The sequence below is a fragment of the Lissotriton vulgaris genome, chromosome 6 (assembly GCF_964263255.1).
Source record: "Lissotriton vulgaris chromosome 6, aLisVul1.2, whole genome shotgun sequence".
Taxonomy (NCBI): Eukaryota; Metazoa; Chordata; class Amphibia; order Caudata; family Salamandridae; genus Lissotriton; species Lissotriton vulgaris.
In genome coordinates this window covers 1,099,434,178-1,099,452,848 of record NC_141694.1, presented here as the reverse complement: position 1 = coordinate 1,099,452,848, position 18,671 = coordinate 1,099,434,178, and the positions used below count along the sequence as shown (strand labels likewise).

The 18,671-nt window shown below is 45.0% G+C and overlaps 1 protein-coding gene across 3 annotated transcripts in view; it reads right to left on the bottom strand.

The window, feature by feature from the left end:
• ADGRG6 (adhesion G protein-coupled receptor G6) overlaps positions 1-18,671 on the bottom strand; it is a 653,874-nt gene that overhangs the window by 277,202 nt on the left and 358,001 nt on the right. For all 3 annotated transcript variants that reach the window (XM_086927164.1, XM_086927162.1, XM_086927163.1), the window contains exon 5: positions 12,866-12,934. In XM_086927164.1, coding sequence (XP_086783290.1) covers positions 12,866-12,934 — 69 coding nt within the window. The remainder of the gene's footprint in view (positions 1-12,865; positions 12,935-18,671) is intronic.

Genomic DNA, 18,671 nt, shown 5'->3' with positions numbered 1-18,671 from the left:
CCTAGTATTCCCGATTTAGCAAGTTCCTAGCCGCAATAGGAGTAACTTCACAGATTGGGAGTATTTCCCCCTGAGAAGGCAGCTCTCCTGCTGAAACAACATGTTATGGGGCATGGCTGCGAACATGGTCAAAGACCCAAGGGTGGTGAAAAGTCCGACCTAGAAGTGTAAGTAAATAACAGTTATGTTATGTCTGTCCTTATTTATGTTTTGCTCTCAGAACAGATTGGTCGAGCTCACAACAGAGTGTTGTAAATGTGCACCCACTATACCAAATTAGAAAAAATACATTGTAAAAGAATGTGTGGAGATTTACTGATCTGTTTGCATGTACTTTTTACACTTCTTTAAAATTCACAAGTATTCCCAGTAGAAAACTTGGAAATATTCCCCAAGCAAAGGTTGACATGTGTGCTACTGGTAATGCCATGTGATATATTCCGCAAAGCGTAATTCTATGCATGCATTTGTACACTGGGAAAATACGGTCTGAAATGCAATTACACATTTTTTTCTTTCCTTTTTTTCCATACTACGTGAGAAAAAATTTCTCCATACAGAATCCACTTTCCCTACAGCCCTTACATGTTCAGGAATGGTAATGGCTGTACCTACAACCCTCTCGTGCAAAAAAAACTCCAACCATTTCCAGGGAGCGTAGGTGTCGGTTTGGAGTTTGGGATTACCAACAATCTCACAAGTCTGCAGGTATTCACAAACTTTTAAGGCAAACAACGGCTCAACCTTTCGGGATGTACCATAGCAGATTTCTCATCACATGTAGCTGGAAAAATTGCAATAGGCAAGTCATATACTGCTGTAACGAATTTTTGTGTGAATTCTTGACAGACAGACTTAAAGAAAATCTTTTCAGCCATTAAGAACTTTGTGAATCAGCCCCATTGTGCTGATTTCAAAACCAATCTGGAAGAGAGAACATATTTGAAGGTACTGCTGGCAAGCAACATGCCACACATTTGGGCAGTAAGATGATGTACTGATTCCAGGAAACTGACTTTACAACTTGTCCAATGGATGGAACTGCTGCCAAAAATAGATGCCATGTCATGTCTCACAAAGACCAAAACCTGATCTGAAATGCTGTGTATTTGTGCTGTGCGACACACCTTAAGTTGGCCATTGACAATGACCTTAAAACCACTGTTTTCCACCATGTCTCTTATTTTCTGATGAAACATAAGTGCAGGAGCACGTATATTCAGATGAAGACACCCGGGCATTCGTTTTATCATCTTTTGAGAAACATTTTATGGAAATCTGCACACAATGTTAGTGACCTTGAGTGTTCTTTTATCAGTGTTATTAAATGCCTCCTAATTTTAATTTGAATGAAAGGCAGAACCTCGCCTAAGGCTTGCAGAGCACAAGGCTGCAGTCTGTAACACTGTGCGTCTCGAGTACTTTAACAAAGTTGGGCAGGTCCAACGCAAGCAATGGCCAAGCAAAAAAAAAAAAAAAATGCTGTTATTGTATATTTTTGGCACAGTGCCCTTGTTCACAACCATTACTCCTACAGAAAAAAATGGCTGAGACAACAGCCTTTTTGTCCAAAAGATTCATTTTAAACCACGACAATGTCTTTCTTACAAAGTTACTTTGGTAGCAAACTTCTGTATGAGGTACACAGAGACTGAAGATTGAGCTGCAAGGCTTGTGTACTGACGTCAGAGGCAGGTTTGTAAATGGTTCCATAAAAAGGCCTATGAAACATCATCCAACCCACCATAGTACAAGGGGTTTGCCGAAGATGCTTGAAAGGATTGTTTTGCTGCATTAGTCGAAAGACATCTCAACAACCGCATCTTGCATTCTGAGTAGCAGTTTGCTAAGCCCGAAACCTTGCCCTTGCAGTTAGACCAAGGCTTCACAGACTTTGCACAGTGGCAACATTTGCAGTTGCCAGCTTTCCCCGCAGAAGAGGTTTGATGCAAGGAAAATCTGCAAAATAATTTCTCACTCGGATCTGGTTCCTAGTGCCCAGTAAATTTAGAAGTAAGCTTAATTGCCTCCAGCTCAACCTCAAACTGGGTTTTACGTTCAATTTAAGATTACTAGATGTGCAGGCCTGATTTTTTTCCTTGTAAAGATCAGGAAAACCCCGGTGAAATTTGAATGGGGAAAAGAAGTAAGAGGTTTACAGTGCTTAATTTGTAAAAAAAAAAAAAAAAAAAAGGAAATGCCAGGGCACTTGTCAGGAGGCCACTGCTGCTTACACCACACAGTGCCACTGCTACACTGCCAATGATGGTAACAACTACTAACCATCACACTCCTACAAGTGCCAATTCGGACTCTTTCAGGCCTCCAAAGCTTTAAGAATGGCTTGGGTAGCAGGTAATAGTCGTTTTAATGTATATTAATAATTAGCTGTTGTCGTGGTCATTTCCAAATTAACCAGACAGTGCCAACTTGTGGCCGACTGTCACAAGCTCTGGTGTTGGCAATTAAGTTCCAGTGCCGAGCACCGGAAACCACAGGTTCAAATTAAGCACTGAGAGTTCAAACCTATGCTAATCACTTGTGCAAACTCCAATACCCCCGTTTATCTCTCATTGACTAGAAATGGAGAAGTATGTATTGTTGCAAGGAAGATCACATATTTTCCAAGAGTAAAACTATTAGCTGATAAATCTAGCCTATTTGAGACAGCCCTATAACAGTGCTTTGCAGGGTTGTTTTGCTAATAAATCTACTACTAGCTGAAATTGTTTCTCACTGGGGCCCTCATTTCAAGTGGCCAGCAGCTAATTGGTGTGATATTTATGGCACATGAGTTGACATTTATTGGGAACATTAACTACTGTCCAATTACGAGTTTTTGGGGAATAATATGCAGATGTTGGTGATTTCTGTATTAGCTTCCCTATTTTTTGTTACACACCAGGCAGTTTTCCCCTGATAAATATTGCCAGGTTTGACCTGCCGATCTGTAACAAAACTCAAAATTGCAATGTGAACCGCAACAGTAGTTATTGCACATTTTATGCAATTAACTGAGCTGCTCATAATAAGGGCTTAATTCTTTAAAAATGTTTTGTACCTTATGAGATTATTAAAGATTGTTAATTTTTTTTAAAAAAGCTGTGGAGGATAAAACCTTTGTATCTATGCACATCCGAAATCTTTAACTGTTCATGCAATCCTTCAGTTGTGCTACAGCCTACATCCCTCGTGTGTATCAGTTTAATAAAATACTTTTTTATGCCAAAGCTGAGGCTTTTGATCTATGTTACTCCATCGCCCCTATTGAGTTCTTTCTCTGTGCTGTGTTGCAGTAACAGTTATCTCCTAAGTACTGCAACAAACTCAACAATGATACATTGGATGTAAAATCTGCAAATCACAGAAGGTTAAGAGAAAGTGAAAGAATGATGAATACCATGAAGAGATATCTCAGAAATGAACAAGAGTTACTCAGCCCTATTCTTCATTTTTTAACCCCTTTAGAGCGAGGATTGGCCGGATGTCAGATGAAGGATGAAACCTGGGAGGGTTCAAAAAGAACCTTAGGTGCTTGTTAATATGAGGTTACTGCTGTGCTCGTCTGGGAACGTGGCTGGCATTGCGAAAGTCTTTGCGTTTGAATGGACTGCAAAATGGTTGGTGCCTTGTTGTGGCTTTACGGTTCACTTTCAATAGCCTGATACTGTCATTAATATGTACTCTCTGAAGCTAGAACTTTTGGAGCTGCCAAAACCACCCTGTTTAAGTGGTGGTTTCACTTTAAATTAACAGTAACAACCCCTCACATTTTTGAGAAATGAACACCTGGAGGTGTCCAGGGTGTTGACATGAGACATCCCTGGGGACACCAGGGTGGTGTTCCTTACATGGATCTCACAATGTTTTCTTACCCACAATGCCCTGCAAACCTCAAATGTTGCTATAAATCACATATTTTCCTTTCATATTTCTGATGGAAACTTCTAGAATCATCAGAAACCCACAAAATCCCTGCCACCCACCGTTACCCTACTTGTTCTGATAAAAATGCTACCCCACTTGTGTGGCTGGGCCTAATGCCCAGCTGCAACAGGAACGGGTCGGGTCAAACCTAGGTAAATGGGAGTGAGATGAGAGAAGATTGTGAGATACGTGCAAGCCACACCATCATGGAGTCTGTGGTTGTCTAGTTTTCAGAATTGTGCTGGTTTGGTAGGTTTCTCTGGGTGGCAGTCCAGACAAGCCCCAGAATCCACATATATCCACATTGCAAGAATAGGGTTGGTTTGAACGGGAAACATTGATGAATCCATTATGCTCTTTGAGTTGGCTCCTGCCACAGAAGGAAGGCACCATTTTTATCGAGAAACAAGGTGGGGGCAGTGGGTGGTAGGAAATGTGTGTCTCCCTTCTAAATGCAGAACTTTCCATCACAGAAATATGTGAAAATGTGTGTTTTTAAATAAAGTTTGAAGTTTGCCAGGGTTTGTAGGTGAAAACCCTGGTGAGAGACACACAAGTCACGTCACCCTGAATTCTCGCTTGTGTCTAGTTATCTGGAAACGTGTTTAGGACACCTGTTGGTAGGAAATCTGTGGCTCCCTGAAAATTCCAGTACTTTTCGTCACATAAATATGAGAACATTTTTGGTTTTAGATACAGTTTGCAAGGGCCTTTAGGTGAAAAACCTGGTGATAGACATGCTAGTCACACCCGCCTGACCTCTCCTAGTACCTAGTTTTCAGGAATGTGCAGCTTTATTAGCTTTTCCTAGATGTCAACTGAGCTGGGACACAAATTCCACAGCAACCCAAATTGCCAAAAAAGTTTGGTTTTCAATAGAAAAAGTCAATGCATCCATGTTGCTTTTGTATCCCTTTCCCATTGCAGATGTTAGGCCCACCCACACAAATGAGGTGCCATTTTTATCAGGAGACTTAAACAACTGGGTGAAATGTGTGACTCTGTACAGGCCGGAACTTTCTGTCACAGCAATGTGAGCAAATGTGTACTTTTTAACAAAGTTTGAGGTTTGCAAGGGCATCAGAGTAAAAAACAGTGGATGAGACCCACAAAAGTCATGCCACCCTAAACTCCTAAGGGTGTCTAGTTTCCAGAAATATGCAGATTTAGTAGGTTTCCCCATGTGCAGTACAATTTTTATCTGGAGACTTGAGGTAACGCTGGGTAGTACGAAATATTTTTCTCGCCGCAGAATTCAGAACTTCCTGTCACAGAATTGTGAAGAAAATGTGCTTTAGACAAAGCCTGAAGATTTCAATGGTTTCTGGTGAAAATATCATTGTGAAAGACACTCAGGTCACACCACACTGGACTCCCCTGTGTGTCTAGTTTTCATAAATGTTCTCGTTTTGTAGGTTTCACCGAGTGTCGGCTGTGCTAGGGCCCAAAATCTACAGCTAGCCAAATTGCAAAAAAAAGGGTTGGTTTACATTAAAAAAAATGTGATCTGTTCTTGTTGGGTTTTGGGCCTTATCCTGTCAGAAACATTAGGCCCACTCACACCAGTGAAGTGTCATTTTTATCGGAAATTTGGGAAAATTGTGGCTTCCCACGGATTCCAAAACTTTCTATTACAGAAATGTGAGAAAAATGTGTGTTTTTAGGCAAAGTCTGACATAATTTAACTAAACTACAGCATTAAAAACCAAATGTGTCAACTGGACTCAGAGCAAACATCCATCAATAAAATACTAATAATAAGCAAGAGTCAAACTCTGACTCACAAAACATTTTCTGTACAAGAAAGACAGAGAAGGAAATCCATCTCACCCAGACATTTTGATTACTTTCAGCAGGAGAAATGCCCAGGTGAAAGTCTTATGACCTGTGGTGTTCTGTGAGATCAGTAATTCTGATTAGGCCTGTAGCTCCCGGCTGAATTGGAATTACCAGCTGATTTGTGATTGGCCCCCTACTGAAAATGATGTGGACAGTCCATCCGACAGAACTCTTCCTATTGCCATGCTGCAAGGTGCTGGCAAGGATTGGACCACTATTCAGCCCGTGTTTGGCATGAGCTACAGGGCTCACGCCTGGGGCGCCAACATTTAGAGCGGGGCATTGAGCTGTCTGAATTAAAGCTAAACACGCAGCATCGGTTTGAAGAAGCTAACCAATGGTCAGTTCTGGAAAGGTGGGGGAGGAGCTTGGGGGTTGTGCTCAGAGGAAAACCAATGCTCTGATCAGCTAGGAATGGACCTGTGAACACAAAAAAGTCGCTATCGCGCCTCATTTTAATCAAGTGCAACAGCAGCGAATGGTGCAAACATTTGTTTCTGCCCAGAGCACTATCTGAGCAAGGGCCAGTTCTCAGTGCAATTTAGCTTGCCACAGTGATTGTGACTCATTACTGCATCCTCTGGGGTGCTGTGACAGCTGAGACCCAGCACTGTACCGGAATCCTTCAGAAAACATTCTATTCTTCAAAAGTAGTCCTTAAAATTTATCATTTAAAGTATTTATTCAAACATGCACACTGAAGCACCTTTCTACCACCAAATGTTTATCCTTGCTTATTATAGAGACTAGTGACTACTTCTAACTCCTGCTGACTTATCTTTGGTTTTTAATGCCATAGCTTTATTAAATTATTGATTTGGGCTCATTTATCAGCACAGGAAGTTCCTGCTTTAATTTTTAATGTTTGAGGTATGACGTTGATTTACCTTTACCTCATCATGACTTCTAACGAGAAGCCTCGTGCTTAGCATGCTACCCACAAGCGAGCAGCAGCTACAGCAAGATAAGGGCTAATTTATAACCCACTGTTCTCTGTGTGTCATGGCTAGCAATAGCTGATATTAGAGGGAGTTCTCATATGTTTTCTACCTGCACCCCTAGCTATGGTCTACTACTGAAGATTATTAACCTTCAGTCAGAGAACATAGCTAGAGGTGCAGGTGGGCATCACATTCAAAGCCCCACTAATTCTCAGTGACGCAATGTCACCTTCTCTTGCTGCTTAAGCTCTCCTCTTTCTGTCTCATATTATATTTTCCACTTTCTTTCTTATACTAATATATCTATAATAGTCCATCCTCCCTTACCACCTCAGCTTCTCCATGCAAGTGTTATGCTATAAGTTAACCATCATCGTCATGGACCATACCAGAATTGCTTCTCATCAGATTGTGCCTCCAAAATTGTATATCATTTTCTGTACATTGTCCTAGTGATACAGATCATGCTAAAACAATTTATCTTATGGTGGCTACATGTCCTCCATGTTCGCATCAGCATTCCTCTTATTCTGAACATGAAATCCGTCCATTTTTCAACCATTGTGACAGTGACACACAGGACAACCTCCCAATCGGCCTACTACATGCTGCCCTTTAATGTATCCCTCCCACCTCGTACTACTTCCCATTGTTTGCAACAGAAGGGTGTAAAGTTTTTATTACGCAAGCACTGTCTCCCAGACTTGCTGATTCTAGCCCTACATGTGGTTCTTTTAGGTTTTTGATTTATACATGCCTAGGTACTCACATAGTATTTTCTTCTTGTGGGCTCCAGTAACTTGCTAGCATTTTGTGTGCATTTTCTTGCTTAGCTTTTTCTCATGAGAAGTCTGTGGCCATGTCAAGCTTCCAACTCACTAACATTTTGTTGGCAAATGTATACCTTTTCTAAACACAAAGGGCCTTTTTAAGCGTACGACGATCTATAGGACCACCGTACTTGTAGTGGTGGTCCGACCGCTGCCACACTGTGGATCCTCCTGCAGTCTTAGAAGTGTGTTGGTTGGACCGAAACTGGAATGTTGCGTCCACTGGGAATATAAGATCCCAGGGCGGTGGCACAGTGGTCAGGAGCACTAATAAGCTGGTGAGGCTGCTGACCCTTTCATGGTGGTGAGCTCGCCATGAAAAGGGTAGTTGAGAGGCAACTACGGGGGACCTAACAGAGCCCTCTACTGCTTCTGGATCTGGGGATGCATGGGGGGGGGCACATGTTGTGCCCCCCGGATATGCACCCCCATTTCCTGCATGATGTGGCATGTATGCCACACCATGCAGGAAGGTGCAGTTGGAGCTCTGACAGAGGCAGTCTGCATATTAGGTTCCTCTGTGAGCCTAACAGACTGCAGCTGTCAGACAACCGCAGGACTGCCCACCTGACCAGGATTGAAGTCCTAATCTGGCGGGCAGCAGCAGCACAGCTTTGGCGTTCCTGCAGCGGATGGCGCATGTTGGAGTGGGCCCTTTTTGGCTAAAGTTCCCTAAACTTTTCACCTTTCCCCTAGACCTTTTTCAGACATGGTGTTGCCAACTTAGATGCTTTGGGCACTTTGCCTCTGCTGATCTGTGTCAAAGTGCGAGTGCTCCCTGTATAAAGTGTAATGGTAATTGGTTGTCCATAATTAGTATATTTGTTTTACTAGTAAAGTGCACTATGTATGCCAGGGCTGGTAACACAAATGCTACTAGTGGGCCTGCAACACTAATTGTGCCACCCACACCAGTAGCCTTAAAGAGAGAACTCAGGCCTGCCACTGCAGTGCCTGCATACAGTTTGTTAAACTTCCTTGTTTTCCTAACAATTGCACCCACTTGCCAGGCCTAACCCTTCCCTTTTTATGCACATCAGACACCCCTATGGTAGGGCCAGGGTACCCCCCTGGGCAGGGTGCAGTGTATGTGAAAGGTAGGGCATGTACTGAGGTGTGTACCATGTCCTGACTGTGAAATACTCTCCATTTTGGTTTTCAGTGTTGAAAGGCCATCTTGCCCATATGACAGAATGGGGAGGCGGTGTAATATTTTTCCAGCCTATCTTCCCATAGGCTTAAGATGGAGAGGTGACGTTTAGCATGCCTGAACTCACAATTTAATAGCATATCTTTTTGTGAAGGTGGTTTTTGCATTGTGTGTTTAGAAACCACACTTTTAGATGTGGCTGGTTTTTTGTGTTCTAACAATTTTGTGTGTCTCTGCCTGGTTGTGGATTGACTGTCTGGATTTGAAAGTGATAGGATCTGGGGAATGTCATGACCCAGGGGAGGAGGTGAGACAGCAACAGGCTGACCTGCATCTGGTGTGTAAGGGGGAGGAGTAGCCCCTGGAGGTGAAAAAGCCTGGGCTGCCACCATAAAACAATGGCTCCATCTCCTGCTGAGTGATTGAGGATCCAGACCCCCACTATCAAAGGAAGAAGGTCTCACTGGCAGGGAGACACTCAGAATTCGTTTGGACAGGGGTTAGTGCCCCCTGAACACAAAGACTTCAAAGACATTTAGGGGTATATTTATGAGAGCTGAAACCCATGGACTTTGGACTGATCAAGACTGAAAAGGATTGAAACTACTTTGTGATCAAGAGGAACCTCTGCCAAGGAAGAAACAGCTGAAGAGACAGAAGCAAAGGACTTGTCCTTGATGAGTGTTCTGGGGCTGACCTGCAGTTTGCTGATGTAACCAAGGAGAGGCTAAGGGACTTTGCTGTGTGCTGGGTCCCCCTACTTGAAAGGACTTTGCTGTGTGCTGTGTCCTGAAGTAACTTGTCCCCAAGGGTTCCGAGGAGAGCTGGCTCCCTGTTGTGGAAGCTCAGGAACATAAAAGTTTCCAGAGGTGTCTCAGCGAAGCTGTGTGCACATGCTTTTTGCAGCCTGAGACCTTCGTAAGAACTGCTCTGTGATCATGTGCACCCGGAGTCCATGTGAATCTCAGCAACGCTGTGTGAGTGTGCTTCGTACAGCCTGAGACCTTCGTGAGATCTGCCCTGTGATCGTGGGCACCCGGAGTCCAAGTGAGTCTCAGCGACACTGTGTGCGTGGGCTTTGTGCAGCCTGATACCTACATGAGGATTGCCCTGTGATCGTGTACACACGAAGTTCAAGTGATTATCAGCGACGCTGTTTGCATGTGTTTCGCGCAGCCTGAGACCTTCGTGAGGATTGCCCTGTGATAGTGTACACCCGAAGCTCAAGTGAGTCTCAGCGACGCAATGTGCGTGTGCTTTGTGCAGCCTGAGATGTTCGTGAAGTTTGCCCTGTGATCGTGGGCACCCCGAGCTTAAGTGAGTCTCAGTGATGCTGTGTGTGTGTGTGCCCTGTTGCAGCCTGAGACCTTCGTCATTTCATCCGCCGGGACCGGCATCCCCAGAGGAGTTGGGCCGCCGGTCCAAGCCTGCCTTTTCTAAGGAGGGACCTCGAACCATCCCTTTCAGGGGGGGGGGGCTGTGTTTCACTGCCCAAGATCAACAAAGTCGCATCGGAGGCCCAAGACGCGAGGAGAGGAGAGTGAGATTGCACCCTCCAGGTAACGCTCTGCGAGCGTGCGTGTGTCACGCCTGGGGCGGGGTGTGGGCTACGAGAGAAACGCTCTTGGCCTTTCCTCACTTTGCAGAGAAAGCCTCAGCTGAAGTCCGTATTGCGGCCCGTACTTGCCGAGGAGTGGCATCACGAGGACAGTCAAATCCTGGCGAAATTGTTTTTCCTGAAAATGGCCAAGAATTCTGGAATTACCTGCTAAAATCGATGAACTATCACAGATTCCATATTCCATAGGAAGAAGTGGAAATATTCTAGTAATTTCTCATCATGCTATTACTGATCACTGCACCTTAAGTAAAACACAAGTGAAATTACAGATGTGGGTATGTAGTATGCCACACGATGAGGGCTTGCGGGCTTAAATCAGAAGTGTGGAGTACCACCAATTTAAGCGCACACTGGGCTTTGTACGGAAATAAGCATTGCAAAGAGTGTGCAAATTTTACAAAGTTCATTTGGTATTACCCTGCAGTAATCTTTCCAGGTGATAACTGTCCAAATTTGCAGGCAGAAAAAAATCCACGGTTATAAGTTTTGCAGCTCAGAACAAATTAAAACATGTGGAATTACTGGGTATTCCTCATTGCGAGCTGCAAAACACATAATGGAAAGGTAATACCACGAAAAGGAATAACTGCATCACATAATGCGTGCCTGCAGACTTCTTGAATTTAGAGTTTTTGCTGTCTTAAAGGTACAATTAATCTCATAGAAATGCATTTCTTATCTTATTTCTGTTAGGAGTGCAATTATATCTATTCCATAATTCGAGGCAAGTAACTAGGTTTTCTCTGACTTTGAGGAGTTATTTAAAAGTGGTACTTCACCTAGATTTAAACGGTTTTAATTAGGTTTAAACAGTGTCCTTTATTACATGAGCTGTGGAAATCCTAACTCGTGGGCAGATGAGTGTCTGTGTCCAAATTGGAATTTTGTGCACCAAATTTCACACATTCTTGACAGTTTTCCCCAGGTAAAATAAAAAAAAATTGTGCCTGGCAAAACATAATATTCCGAGTTTAGCAGCTTGAAAAGGGGGGAAACGTGTGGTATTGCCAGATTCGACCATATTGTGTACTACAGAACCTGGAGCTTGGGGAGTGAGCAATACTGTAATGAGCAAAAACTGAAGCCTACAGAATCAGAATTTCCTCAGCCAGTTCTACCTCCAGTTTAGCCATAATTCTTGAACAAAGGGCCATTTTGTATTAAGTTTTTATTTAGTAGGCCTGGGTATGATTGAAAACCATCCCAGGTAGGACAACAACATCCTGGACCCGTCCCAGTCCGGATTCAGATGAAACCACAGCACTGAAACAGCCCTCATCGCCGCCACAGACGACATCAGGCGCCAACTAGACAATGGCAAAACATCAGCCCTCATCCTCCTGGACCTGTCAGCCGCCATTGACACGGTCTGCCATCGCACTCTAAAGTCACGCCTCCTAGAAGCCGGAATCCAAGAGAAGGCCCCTGACTGGACCTCGTCCTTCCTGACCGGCCGAACCCAAAGTGTCCGCCGCCCACCCTTCCAATCCGAAGCCACCGACATCATCTGCGGCATCCCCAGGGCTCATCACTCAGCCCGACGCTGTTCAACGTCTACATGGCCCCCCTTGCACTACTGGCCCATCATCACAACCTCAATATCATCTCCTATGCCGACGACACCCAGCTCATCCTCTCCCTCACCAAGGACCCACACACTGCCAAAACCAACCTCCAGAAGGAATGAAGGCCGTTGCCGCCTGGATGAGGAGCAGCCATCTGAAGCTGAACTCTGAGAAGACGGAGGTCCTCATCCTCGCATCCACCGCCTCAGCCTGGGACGACTCCTGGTGGCGGACCACACTGGGAACAGCACCAACAACCACCGACCAGGCACGCAATCTAGGATTCATCCTCGACTCCTCGCTCTCCATGTCTAAGCAGGTCAACGCCGTCTCCTCCTCCTGCTACAACACCCTCTGCATGCTCCGCAGGATCTACAAGTGGATCCCGACCAAAAGAAGAAGAACGGTGACACAGGCCCTCGACAGCAGCAGACTGGACTATGGAAACGCACTCTACGCAGGAATCCCAGCCAAACACGTACGACGACTACAACGCATCCAAAACGCCTCCGCCCGACTGATCGTCAACATCCCCCGCTGCAGCCACATCACCCCCCACTTGAAAAACCTACACTGGCTCCCCGTCAACAAGAGGATCACCTTCAAGCTCCTCACCCACGCACACAAAGCACTTCACAACACCGGACCAGCCTACCTGAACAGCAGACTCAGCTTCCACACCCGCACCCGCCAACTCCGCTCTGCCAGCCTCGCCCTCGCCGCTGTCCCCCGCGTCCAACGAACGACCTCCGGTGGCAGATCCTTCTCCTACCTCGCAGCCAAGACTTGGAACACCCTCCCCACCCACATACAGCAGACCCAAGACTTACTCACCTTCAGAAGACTCCTCAAGACCTGGCTCTTCGAGCTGTAGCAGCACACCTCCCCCCTCCCTTCAGCGCCTTGGGACCCTCACGGGTAAGTAGTGCGCTTTACAAGTACTCTGATTGATTGATTGATTAGTAAAAAATTAAGATGTTTAAGAAACTCACTTTGACAAACTCCTCCCAGACTTTCACAGGTTGTCGGTTCTGGTGACGTAGTAGGCATTTGGAACGTACCTAGAGAAGAAGAACACGGTTTGTCAGATGTGTAAAATGCACCCTGGAATGCTAAGTGTTAAATCACATGAAAGCAAGAATTCAAAACAGAAAGAATGTAGTCAGCACTCTTTTCCTGCCAATTGCTGTGTGTGTCTGCAGATCCCAGTGCTTAATTTGTAAACTAATATGTGCCAGGGCTCTCATCAGGACACCAGTGCAACATGCACCAAGCATTACCCCTACCATGCAGCCAATGACAGTAACAACACAACTACTAACCATCACACTCCGGCAAGTGTGACAATTCGGACAATTCCAGGATCCCTAACCTATAAGAATGGCTTGGGCAGCAGGTAATAGTAATTTTTTATGTATATCAAATAAATAATTGACTGATGTTGTGGTCATCTAAGACAGTGTCACCTTGTGGCAGACCATCACAATCACCAGTGTTGAAGATTAAGTGCAGGTCCGCAATGGAAACCACCATCTAAAATTAAGCACTGGCTGATCCACACTGACAAGGAAAATAATGCTGCACTGACAGCGGCTCTCAGAGAGTTCTCACTATGACAGCAGAGATCATAGCAGAGAACATAGCTTTGGGCAAGGAGAGGGAGGGAATGTGCAGATGTTGATGGGGAAGGATGGCAGAAAGCAAATTAGGGATGTTATTTATTATGGGTGACGGGAGGGAAAAAACAAAGTGCTAGGATGGCAGGGCGAAGGGTTTAGAGTCTTGAATTGGGGTGGAGGGAGGGTGACAGGATATAACATAACTTTATTAACAATTGAATGGGGTAGGAACAATGCCTTATGTTATGGGTGGTTGGGGGCAGGCCAACTGGCATTGTATTACCCATGATCCGTCCACTCTAGCACTGCAGGGCGGGGGAGAGAGGGCGGGTCAGTCAGGCATAACATAAAATTGAAGGCCAAAAAATTTGAATTAAAGGGCTATTTTTAAACCTGGGATTCTGAGTTACTTCTTCAAAAACTAGACATTTTCTCTAGTTTTCTATTTGATGTCACTCAGAATCCCTCAGTGAAAAACATCCCTGCTGTTCACAATTAGTCATCTATGTTTCCCAAAGGGCTAATTTTTTGTTTCTTTAATCAGGAAAAATTACAGGAAATTTGATAGTTCAGATGTGTTTTTAATCATATTTGGCAGCTTAACCCCTGCAACATCAAGGAAAACAGTGGACAAAAGGCTAAATAAAGTGTCAGAAATTGCTCCCAGTGGCTTACAGAGAGGACGTTTTTTAACATTTGCAGGTCGATGTTGTCTTAAATCACCGCCACTGCCAGGTCCCTGCTCTCCTGTTACCGCCTCTGCTGAATGCGCCCACCCTTGGTCCTCCTTAATGCAGGCTGCTGCATGACCCCATTGAGAAGGCACCTGGGCTTCTGCCTGACTGTTGACAGCTCCTGTTGCCAGCACCAGCTACTTTCGGCTGTCTCCCTGCTCATTTCACCTCATTACTACCGTGAATCTCCACTGCTGCCAGGTTCACATTCTCCAGTTCCCACCTCTGCTGAAGCCCCTCCCACCCCAGAACCTACTTAATGTCTGCACTGGTCCATGCCTGGACTGTGCCCAGTCCAGGAACCCTGGCCACCGCACTATCTGATGCAAGATCATAGTCGCAGCTGACACCTGCTCCGAAAAACCCCACCTCTACTCTGCCGCCTTCCTCCACGGCCTTAACTCAATAAACTGGCCTTCATGCTGCTACCAAGCATTTCCCTGAACCATGATAGGACCTTTTACCTACGCCCACTGCAATTTCCACTGCAACACCTCTCGTGCATACACAACTGCCACCAAGCAACCAACACACGCCACCAAGCAACCTAAGTACAACATCACCACCACCCCAAACCATCTGTCTACTATGCTCCTTAACGCCCGCTCACTAAGGAAACACTCCACAGAAATCAGAGCCCTCCCAAATAGCAATGCACCTGACCTTCTCTTTCTGACCGAAACTTGGCCAACCAGGACATCACCGCAGCCATCCCGCCCACCTACAAAATCATAAACCTAAACCGAACCCACAAACCTGGTAGATGACTCACAATCATCGACAAAAACACGATTGACTGCACCACCTCCACGGACTTGGTCTCCAACCTCATGAAACACTTACACTTCAAAATACAAACAGACAACACCACCCTAAAGGAAACCCTTGCCTACCATCTCACAGGCCTCCAAGGGGAATTCTGCAACCACATTGTGGACCTAATTGCTCCCCTCTCCATAAGATCGGCAAACTACATCATCCTCTGGGACCTCAACTTCCACCTGGGAGACAACACAGACCTCAACTCCACAGCCCTCCTCAAAAGCCTCAGCAACCTTGGACAGACCCAGCTAGTCCATGGACCAACCCACACAGCAGGCCATGACATCGACCCAACTTCTCCTCAAACGACTTGATCATCATTACCCATCTGACTATGTAGTGGGCTGACCATCTGAGCTCACATCGTCAGACTACTACATAGTCTACTTCAGGATACCTGCCGACTGGGTCACTCTTACAAAAGCAAACAAAGCACCATCACGACACTGGGGTAGAGTATCCGAACAAGAATGGACCAACCCCCTACAGGAACAACCCCCACCGACACCGGATACCCGGATGTCGGCACTAAGATCTTCAATTCCTGGATCACAAATTGCGCCACCCACAATGCTCCTCCAAAAACAACACCAAGAACAACAAACAACCCAACTGGTATAAAAGCGACCACAGGGATATCGAACACCACTGCAAACAACTCGAAAGAAAATGGAGACTCAGCAAAAATGGCACTGTAAGATTCATGTACACCCTTAACCTCTACCACAAACTACTAGAGGATGCAAATAAAATATCCCTAGCTCTTAGACTCAAAGCGAACTCAAACAAATGCAAATAATTCTTTACCATCATCAAGGAGTTCTCCAATCCTGCAGCAGCTAACAACGGCATCGCCCCATTCCAAATAGTGAGGACCTCTCTAACATTATCGACAAGAAGTTTGCCAAGATCTACAAAAAAATTCAACCCACTGACCAAAACTCACCGATCAGCTGGACTCTGCCACATCGCCAAACAGAAGATCAACAACTGGAACAAAGACACCACTGCCCTGATAAATGCCGTACACTCAGGAGCCCTTTCTGACCCCTGCCCCCACTTCGTCTACAACCTAGAAAGTACCACAATCTGTCCTGCTCTGACCATGATCATCAACACCTCCTTAACCATCGCGATATTCCAGGCAAATTGGAAAAATGCAAAAGTCACCGCCCTGTTGAAGAAGCTGTCAGATGACCCCAACGCCTTCAGCAACTATAGACTCATCTCACTTACCATTCCCAGTCAAAGTCATGGAGACAGCCATCAACATTCAAATTTGGAGTGCCACCAACTCAACAGATCTCAATTAGGTTTCAGCAACAACCACAGCACTGAAACACCTTTATCACAGCCACCAATGACATCAGAAGCACCCTCGAACAAGGAAAAACAGCTGCCCTCCTCCTCCTCAACCTCACCGCAGACTTTGACATCGTCTCCCACCACACACTTATCAGAAAGTTTCATCTCCTGGGCATCCGTGGTCCAGCCCTTAAGTGGATATTCTCATTCCTCATGGGAAGAACACAAGTCAGACTACTACCCTACACATCAGATCCCAATAATGTCATCTGCGGATTCTATAAAGGCTTGTCCCTCAGCCCAATGCTCTTCAAAGTCTACATGGCACCCCTTGCAGACATCGTCAGATCGCACAGCATCAGCATTGTTTCATACACCGATGAAACACAGTTCATCCTCTCCATAACGAACCAACCCAGAGCTGCCAAAACCAACTTTGCCAACTGCAGGAGCAAGGTCACATCATGGATCAGGGACAACTGCCTCCAGATCAAACACAGACAAAACCGAAGTTCTGATTTTCTGAAACAACCACTTCCCCTAGGATGCTTCATGGTGGCCCCCACCCACGCCAAATGACTATGCTAAGAACCTTGGGATCATCCTAAACCCCAACCTTGCCATGAATAAACAGATCAACATTCTTTCTCCTCATCATGGGTCCTCAACCTGCGAATGCCATGCAAGTATGCAAGACTTTCAAAGGGATTCCTATGAACACCAGATGAACGGTCACCCAGGCTCTAATAAGAAGCAGACTCCACTATGGAAGCGGAATCTATGCTGGAATCCCAGTACACATTCTACGTCGACTCTAAACCACCCAGAATGCAGCTGCCAGACTAAACTTGGACATCTCACAAAAACCCCACATCTCACCACTCCTCAACACACTCCACTGGCTCCCAGTTCAGGAAAGATGCAAATTCAAGCTGCTCACGCATGCCTACAAAGCTTTCAACAAAATCGGGTCAACACTGCCTCAAATTCTACCAACCCACCAGACACCTTGGGTTGGCCTCCAAGGCTAACGCATGAACCTCTCGCATCAAGAAAACCAGATGCGGAGGATTATACTTCTCGCACATCGCAGCCAAAACCTGGAATGTCCTCCCGCAACAACTCAGAAGCGCTCCTCCCTAATGGTCTTTCGAAAGCAGTGCAAGCCCTAGCTCTTCCAGAAAAAACAGGCACGAGTCAATCCTTCAACCTTCTTGGACCATCGCCCTGCTCAGCACCTGGATGCCTTTGCGGGTAATGGCCGCACTGTAGAAGTCCACATAACATTAGCAGATGGGTAGATTACATTTTTTAACAGGACATTTTATGACAATGCGATACAAATAAAACACAATAACATTTGACATCAAATTCTCATGTAGGGTCTACTTCATAAAATGTCCATTAACCAATGAAAACATGCACATGCGGTATCATTACAACAGAGGGCATAAAGCATATATGCAGAGGCACCTCTGTGAGAAGTGGTGCACAAACCACATTTTGCTCAGGTGCACATTGCTTATGATACGCCCTTTTCCTAGAAGGAACTTTTTTCATGAAAAGTGGCGTTGCTAGACTACCACAAAAAATAACTAAATCAATCAAGTATTGCTTTTCTACCTTAAATGTTTATAATTCTCCCATTCAAAGTCCTCTATCTATTCAAGGATTCCACTTCTTATGGAAACACATACACTGATAAACATGTCTGCTTAACCTCCCTCTCTCGTTTCCCCTTCCTAATAATACCCCTCCTCTCTCTGCCACCGCAGACATCCCTCCTCCCCTCCCACAATCTTTGGTGTAGCCAGATAGCAAAATCCGGGACTTTTGAATCATTGCACAACATAAAATAGCATAAATTCCATAAAATGACAAAATGTGGCATGACATAACACATGAACGTGCTTGCGATGATTGAAAAGAGGGGACACAAAGCAACATCAATACCAAAATGTGTCAGACTGACAGGAAAAGAAAAGTAGACATCAGCATATGTAATCCGTCCTACAACAACTGATATATGTAACCTATATTCATTTTTCTAAATATGATTACCAATGTAGTATGGACTAGATTTTTTTTAATTATTTTTATGATGTCTAGTTTTTCTAATTCGTTGTTTGCAGTTATTGGAATTTCACTGTTATGCTCTATCTTTATGATTGTATTTAAAGGTTTTGATGCGAACCAGTTCTCTAGCGCCTCTGAGCGTTCTACAACATGCAAAGTAATAGCTGTAGAATCAACATTTTGACAGACTTCTGTACTAGTAAACATAAGAAGCCTATTCTCACAATGTTCAAAGCTAAAAA